At 42.8% G+C, this 8,508-nt stretch overlaps 1 protein-coding gene across 1 annotated transcript in view; it reads left to right on the top strand.

The window, feature by feature from the left end:
* The window catches only part of Cntnap5 (contactin associated protein like 5), a 930,940-nt gene extending 923,557 nt beyond the window's left edge, over positions 1–7,383 (top strand). The window contains exons 23-24 of the mRNA XM_004626336.2: positions 2,347–2,418; positions 5,661–7,383. Coding sequence (XP_004626393.1) covers positions 2,347–2,418; positions 5,661–5,857 — 269 coding nt within the window. The 3' untranslated portion in view covers positions 5,858–7,383. The remainder of the gene's footprint in view (positions 1–2,346; positions 2,419–5,660) is intronic.
* Positions 7,384–8,508: the final 1,125 nt, after the last annotated feature.

The following is an 8,508-nucleotide window of genomic DNA, read 5'->3' as shown; positions in this document are numbered from 1 at the left end:
GGGATTGGACTCAGGCCCTTGCGCTTGCCAGGGAGGCGCTTATTCTACTGAGTCATCTCCCTGGCCCCAAGGAACAATTTTTAAATAAGTTATTTTGGAGAAATAAGATAACCACAATCAAAAGACTAAAATTTGCTTATTGTTATTATCAAATAAAGAAGTTTACTTGAAATGAAGTACAACCTTATATTTTAGTTAGAGAACTATAAAGTTTCTGGAGGAAACCATACAAAGAAAATTCCTTTGCCTTAGTCTTGACAATAACTTTTTGGCTATTATGAAAAAAGAAAATGTAGGCAACACAATAAAAAGTAAATGAGACCGCATCAAACCAAAAATGCTTCTTCCCAGAGAGGGAAATGATCAACACAATGAAAAGGCAATCTATGAAGTGGGGCAAAATACTTACAAAATACTGTGATGAGACATCACGTTTCATAATATACAAGGAACTCACACAACAAAATAATAGCCTGTTTAAAATAAGGCAAAGTTTCTGAGTAGACATTTTTCTAAAGATGTGTACAAATGAAACATAGGTATAGGAAAAGCTGCGGAAAATCACTAATGATCAGCAGCATTTGAATCAGCGCAACCACTGAGATGAGTGGGAAAGACAAACGTGAGACATTCTTGTGAACTGCTTGTGCATATAGAATTTAGATAGATGGCTATGGAGAGGTGGGGTCTAAGTATTTAAATTAAGGCATTTATTTGGGAGTAAGGAGAGTTAAAACTGAAATCTCATGGTAAAGTTTGAAAAGACACATTACAAAGATAAAGCACATTCTTGAAAGAAATGGATCACCACGCTGAGGATCGATTTCTGGAGAGTGACCAGAGCATGTACAGAAGCACTGTTTGTGTGTGTGTGTGTGTGTGTGTGTGTGTGCATGTGTGTGTGCACGTGCATGTGTGTGTGTGTGCACTCCTGTTTCAGATGCAGTTATCTTATCAGATCTGAAATGTATTATTTGTAGCTTTTGTAAACACTAGAGAACCAAAATTAATATGTATTAATCTAACAACATCAAAACATTGTAGAAATAGAGAAATCTGGGTTAAAATCAAGACTACATTGGCTCATAGTGTTAAAAAGTAGTGAAGAAGCAACCAATGTGAGCTAGAGTGGTAGAGAATTGAAATATGAATATTTGAAAAGGAGCAGGAGGAATTCCAGGAAGGAGAATTGGGACAGGGTGGAAGAGCATAGAAGGCTTGTGAGGGCACAGGAATCATAACAATTCTAAGTGCTTTGAGCTCCACCTTTCCCTGCAGCCTTGGCTCCTGTTCCCTCCCTTCTTTTCTCCCTTCCTTCCTCTCTTCCCTCACCTCCTTTTCTTCCTTGTCACCCTTCCTCTTTTTTTCCTTCACTTTTCTTCACTGGCTGCTGTTGTGTTCCCCACCTCCTTCCACTCTGCCTTTTCCTCTCCTTTTTTGACCTCTCTTTTCCATGCCCAAGTTTTCCTGGCTAGAGTGAAGTATGCTAGCAAGAGCCTGAATGGGACAGTGAGGCAGCCCCAGGCCCAGGCTGACTGCATGCGCTAGCCATGGGACACTGACAACTCACTTCATGTTTTCAAGCATGTTGTCTTCTCTGCCCAAAAGTACTTTTTGTCATTCCTCAACTACTAAATGATAAACAATGATGATGATAGCTATTATATGTGTGATATGCAACAGATGCTAGAATTTTATAATATATACATATCACTGTCCAGTTTTAATATATGTGCAATTTGTTATTTAAAAATAGATCTTGTGTAATGTCTCTAGACAACCCAAGTGGGAGGACAAAGATTCTGACTCAGGCTGTGTGCCTTTGAATTTGATACTTTGCATTAACTTGCACACCACATACAGTAGGGTTTGTAACTGTACAACATCTCCTAATAGACACATGGCACAATTACTTTCTCAGGGCCAGTTGGTACTGGGTGTGTTGATTCTACAACACCATTTTCCCATAACAATGGCTTCAGAACCATCCTGTAATTACAGAAAACATTTATGAAGTGCCCTGGGACTAAGGTAAGGAGCCATTGTCCTGAAGAAGTGACCCACAAAGCCCAGGAGGATCTCAGAGATGACCAGGGGCACACGGCCCAGCACCCACCAGCATCTGGTTCAACTCTTCCTTCTACAATGTATCTATAAGCTAAGGGGATCTTGGAACTCTAGGTGGGGAGCAGCTTATTTGAGATATTTTAATTTCTGCTTGGGCTCCACCCAAAGCACCAGTTTCCAACTTGATAAGAGTATGTGGTATAACCAACAGATACATCAGATCCTCTCTTCCAGTGCTTTGAGGGAAGACTAAAATTTTGTGTCTTTTGCTTCTCTTAGATCCCTTTGGGAAGACAGATGAGCGGGAACCACTCACCAATGCAGTTCGAAGCGACTCTGCAGTGATTGGAGGTATGCTATGCTATGTTGTTAGAAGCAAAAAAGATACATAGAACCTTGTACTTGAGAGAAAGTTATCCGAAGCCTTCTCTAGTGATGGTCACCCAGTATCCAGAAGCCCACATTATCTGCCAGGTGGTGAGCCTTTCAGGACTAGTCCTGTGTGCTGCAGCATCGAAGCCAAGGCCTCCCCTATGCCAGCATATCTGTGGATTAATCCTGCCTCTGATGCACCAGACAGCTGGGCACAGAGTCAACAGCTGGAGCGTTCACTCACAGACAAGCAGACTGCATCCCATCCATCTCATCCAGTTGTCACTTCTCCTAAAGCGTAAACAAAGCAGACCAATAAAGCTATACACAAAGAAGATCCACATCAGGGCAGACAGATGGGTGAAGCCGTAGTCCTGTCGGGCTTTCTCTATCAAGTGATTTGGATTAGATCTAATGAGCAGGGTGAAGCCCTCAGGACTGCAGTTGCAAATCCGGCAGCACATTTGGCTGCAGATGAAGATCTCGTCTATACTGTTGCCAGCCCAGCTCCTGCCTCCTTCCTTGGCTCTTTCATTTTTCCATTTCTGGCCTCATCCCTTTTCATTCTGCCTTTAGATTGTTTGATGCCTACATTAGCTTTATTTTTCCATCTGGGTCGTGCACTAGAGAAAGACTCCCAAAACTAGTTTAATGGAAGATGCCTGAGAAAGGCTTAGTTCATTTCCATTTGAGAACCATCACCCTAGCAGTTGTCACGTCCCTGCCTTGTGGAAGTGTGGGTGAACTGATGCACACCAGATGGAGTTCGCTTTAAAAGTTGGCACTGTCCCTGCATTTACCTTGTACATATTGGGTCCTGCTCTGGGTCGGGCTCTGTGCTAAATGTAGGGACACAGGATGAAAGATTGGCACATTGCCTTGGTAGAACTCACAGCCTGGCTGGGATGGGATGAGCAAGCACCCAGCAGTAGACACAGGGGAGACTGTTGGGAAGGAGACAGGACACATGGCCACTGGATCCCTGGGGCACCACTGCATGAGAAAATAAAGAAGGAAAATGCTGAAGCCTCTCAGCTATATTTCTGCTTCAGGGAAACCAGTTGATCTTGATTTTTGTTTGGCATCAGGAAATACCAGAAAGTATTTTGTATTGGTTTCTCTTCCAGGAATTTTTCCTTTGACAAGTGGAGAAAAGACCTTCATGACCGCTAGCTTTTCACCATTTATTTGCATGCTTCTGTGAGTTGCCTTATGCATAAGAAAGTTGTCCTAACTATTGGAAAATTCCTAGAGGCATGAAGGACTTAACAGTTGTGCCGAAAGGATGGAAACACTTCCCTCTTTCCCATCTTTAGCTGCCAAGGACAGAGTGCAGGGCAGCTACTCACTGAAATCCAAACTCAGAGGACTGTTGCTTTAGGTGGTTTTACTTTGCCTTTTTTTCTAAAATAGTCTGAGGATGTGTTAAGTAGGCTTAGGAATGTAGAAAAATAGAAGCAATCTTAATCATTTTCACAACTCTTGCAAGCCACTTAGTGGAAGATATGCCATCAATGTATTTAAATATCCATCATCCGTGGTTATGTAAGTCGTAATGCCGAGCATGCAAGAATGAGTTTCTAAAATAGACCTTTTTTATCAATGCTGTACTACATAGAAAAGCAAAATAGCAGAATCTATAATTCATTACCAATGAAATGTTCTTGGATTATCAAGAATAGTTTTTAGATGTTTTAATGGTGAAAAAAAAATCTACATTTATGTAGGGACACCTTCTCCCTTCTACATTTTTAGCACGCTTTTGAGAATACTGCTTTTTATTTTCCCCAAGAGATTTCTTGGCAAAAGTAATGATGAATCTTTAGAGTCAGCAAAGAAAACTTACAAAATAGATTCAGGAAAATTATATAGCGGTAAAGGTGGATGTGACAGACCGGGCAGAAGCTGTCATTTCAGGCCAGTCTGGGTTTTGCAAGGACACAGCGATCTCAGGGCTGAGTCTCCCAAGTCCAGTAGAATGTGGCACAGTGTGAGATGTGCTAACCTGTTGGGATGCATTTCATGGTTAATGAATGCTTTTCAGGAAATCAATAGATAACCTAAAATAAACGTACATACATGAGTACACGCTGGGATGAGAGGCATTTAGGTATCGTATTCCAGAAAGGTGAAAAGACTCAGTTGAGGGCCAGCAAGAGAGCTCAGCAGTCAATAGTCCCTGCTTAGGAAAGCATAGGCAGGAGTGGAGACCATGTTTCGATGCCAGCACTGCGTGCTCCCCAGCTCCACCCTCAGAGTTGGCTGAGCGGACCTAAATAAATAAATAAGTAAAGAAATATGGGGCTACCGTGCCAGCCTGGGCCCCTGGGCACACTGAGATACCTATTGAGACTGAGCGTGGTGGTGTCCGCCTGTAATCTCAGCTCTTGGGAGGCTGTAAACAGGAGAATCACTACGAGTCTTATCTAGTAGTGAGACCCTGAGCATCCTGTAGACCCTTCCCTAAAATACAGAAAAATAAATAAATAAATAGTTGCATGGCGACACTAAAACATGAATAATATTATTTTAGCACAGTTGCTAAAGATTTTGAGACTCCGCTCTGGACTTATGCTGGGCTGGGGCCATAGCTCAGTGGAGGAGCCCTTCTTCAACTTGTGCAAAGCCCCAGGTTCAATTCTCAACACCCAAACAAAATGTAACAAGTGAAGCAGAAGCCCTGGGGCCAGCCAAATATCTCAGCGGACTGAAGCACCTGCTTAGGCAGATTGCAGCGGCCGGGGTTCTGTCCCTGGTGTGCTGTGCTGGCGGGACCACCAGGACTCGCTGAGATGGGTTTGAGATTGGGTGTGGTGGCCCAGACCTATAATCCCAGCACTTGGGAGGCTGACAATAGGGGAATCACTACACGTCCGATCTACATAGTGAGACCCTGTAAACCATGTACTAACTACAATAAATAAATAAATAAATAAATAAACAGAAGTCCTTTGCTATTCAGTGGCATATTTGTAAGGTGAAGTTTTTTGACTATTCAATATAACCTGCTAAGGTTTAACCTGCCTTGTTCTGCTACTGGTCTGAAGAAGTTTTAAATCATGTAATAACTGAGCATGGAAGGCATTTTCGCAGATTTCGCTTTTAGACGGGTGGCAACGCTGTGTTTGTCTCGTTTTCTAACGGGCTTCTGGTCTACCCTCCACCTTCTCTCCTCCGCAATGACTGTGACGGGTGTTCTCTCCCCCGTCTGCTTCCTGCAGGAGTGATAGCGGTAGTGATCTTCGTGACCTTCTGCACAGTCGGCGTCATGATCCGCTTCCTGTACCAGCACAAGCAGGCCCACCGCACCAACCAGGTGAAGGAGAAGGACTATCCTGAGAACTTGGACAGCTCCTTCCGGAACGAGATTGACTTGCAAAACACAGTGAGCGACTGCAAAAGGGAATATTTCATCTGAGAAACTGCAGGGTCACCCAAGAGTCATTTTGTAGTTGTGAACTTTTTCTCCTCTCTCTCTGGTACCTTAATTCTTCTTGTTCTTTCTCTTAATCGCTTGTCGTTTGCATCCACCACGGCATTGATCCCCTTGACTCGGCTCAGGAGACCCGGCAGCTACGGTGAACCCTTTCTCTCTGACACGCGCACTGTCGTGAAAATGACCACTCAAGACACGGACTTTACTTTTCTACACAAGGAAAAGACAGGCGTGTGCGCATGGGCATATTCAGCTTTGTGTTCGGGTTCCTCAGATTCACTCGTAGGTTTTCACTCTCTCTGTCTCGCCATCTCACTTCGAACTTGAGTTTTGTGATGTAGGCCTTTAACAGTCATCCCTGATATCTCCCAATTCTCAAGTCCGTTTGCACCAGGGAATCCAGGGCAGAGAAACGCCAGCCCTTCAGGCCTGGCTCGCTTCGGTGACCTTTCAGGAAGAACAAGGCTGGTGTCTTTGTTTTGATTTCCTTTTCTTAACTCAAGCACCTCTTTACCCCAACATGTCAACTTTTTAATTTATTTTCTACTATCACTTATATCTCTGGGTATTTTCAAATATAGGCTTGCAATAGTAGTGACCACTTACTTTGCTCTTTTCCTCTACTGTCTCCTGGGGCCAACGCTGTAGACCAGCACACGATAGTATCCACTTTGGGGAAGCATTGAATAGTAGCTTGAAAATAGGGGTCAAGAAAGCTGCTGAGAAGTAGATGTTCTGTAACTTTAAAATAGCCTTCCTCTAATTTCCTAAGACATAATAGCTAGGTTATTCTTGGAATTATTATATTGAGGTAAAAAATAAGTATAAACATACGCTTGTAAATTGTTGCAGGATAAATACATTTAAATAAAAATCTAAAGTAGTTTCAGTTCTAGGAAAAGGCTTAAATCTTCTGAACTCAGCTTAGAAAAAATTTAAAAAAAAAGAACTTCAGGAAAAAAGAGAAATACCAGACTTGTTCCTTTCCATCCACCCACAAGAGATCCAGTGAAGAGTTAATACAGATTTGCAGGCGTCACATTTTAGAATAGATAGGACGCCTCAATTGCTGTCCCTAGCTGCTGTCTAAGGGGCTCAGGAGGCCATGACATTGGCGGCACTTTGGTCACCTCCAGGTGGCCCCCTGCTTGATTTGAAAGAAGCCCTTAGATTCTCGAGCACACCACACTTTCAACCCTGCTACATGCTGAGTGTGGGAAAGCAGCCCATTACTCGCACTTTCGGTTAGACTTCCTTTTCCGGATGAGGTGGTGGCAGAGCTTCTGTTCCTGGTCCCCTTTGATAGCAAAAGTGAGGGCTGTGACGCTTCCAGAAGGCCTCGCTGAGAACTTATCTGTGGGTGGTATGAGGAGGTCTGGTGATTCTGCTGTCGAATACGCCTAACTTTTGCCCCTCATGACTTTGGATGAAAAAATATCAGGAGAAAATGATATGAATCTTCCAAGATGCTGGAAATCTCAGCAGAATGATCTACAGGTGTGGCTAGTAGTGGGTGACTCTCTTTACAAACTAAGTTTGATTTGCAAAACAATTACCACATCATCATTAGCCAGCCTTGGCAGCTGATCAGTGCTTTCCACCTTGTGGTTAACTCTGCTCTGGCCTCTGACTCACACTCCCCCAGATGAGGAGGCTCATAGGGAGGAACTTACTAGCCTCATCTCATTTCTTCCTGTTTCAGAGCTTGTGACATAAGGATTGGGTTGGTTATTGTATTTCTTAATTCTGAAATTTCTAATACACGTTCTTTCCTTGAGATTTTCTGTGGATTCTCAATCACTACACCCTGTAGGATATAATTATGCTTTTCTAGTAAATTTATTTTCAATGGACTCTAGCAAGAATCCATTTCTAAAATTTTTCTAGCTTTACTAAGACGAATGATTACATAACAAATCTCTTTATATACAGCATCCCCTTGCCCTTTCTTGCCCTTTCCCAGTTTTCACTTTTGAATTTTCTATTTCTATAAAAAGGCCGTGATAAGTCAGCTTTTTGCTTGGCTACATATTCCTTTGTCACATGAAATAAAAGTCACCATGAAATGTAGTGTGTTTAGCCCGAAGCATCTCCATTAAAGAAATGGAACGGAAAAAGAAAGTATGAGTAATAAAATTGGAACACTTCCTTATTCGAGTCTCTGAGAAGCCATGGCCACATTTTGCTGACATGATGGTGATAGAAGAGATGAAGGACTGGCAAAGCCCTCTCAGAGAATTCACCACCCCATCAACTTATAGATTCTTAGAGCTGATCTTGTAGGGAGGAGAACTGGGGAAGCTGCTCCCTTCCCAGATCCACACCTTCCACTACACCGCACCCTCTCTGCCTACACAGACTGCAGGCACAAGCTGGGCATACCTGCCACTGAAAGCAGAGTGGATGCCAAGATGGTGCAGTCTCCACCTCATTGTCATAACTAGTCTCAGGGCTAAATCTGAAATACAGTCACAGGGTTGGATTATGGTAAAAACCCAGAAAACACCATGACTTTTACGAGATGTATTTTCAAAGCAAGCGAGCTGAACCTTTCAAACAGAATACACTTTAAAATGGGAAATAAGTGCTAACATTGCATGCTTTTCCTCAACACTATTGAGATCTACTTAGTT

This window comes from Octodon degus, unplaced genomic scaffold (assembly GCF_000260255.1).
Source record: "Octodon degus isolate 3935 unplaced genomic scaffold, OctDeg1.0 scaffold00014, whole genome shotgun sequence".
NCBI classification, from domain to species: Eukaryota; Metazoa; Chordata; class Mammalia; order Rodentia; family Octodontidae; genus Octodon; species Octodon degus.
Note: the sequence above shows the minus strand (reverse complement) of the source record. Positions and strands in the feature narration are given on the sequence as shown.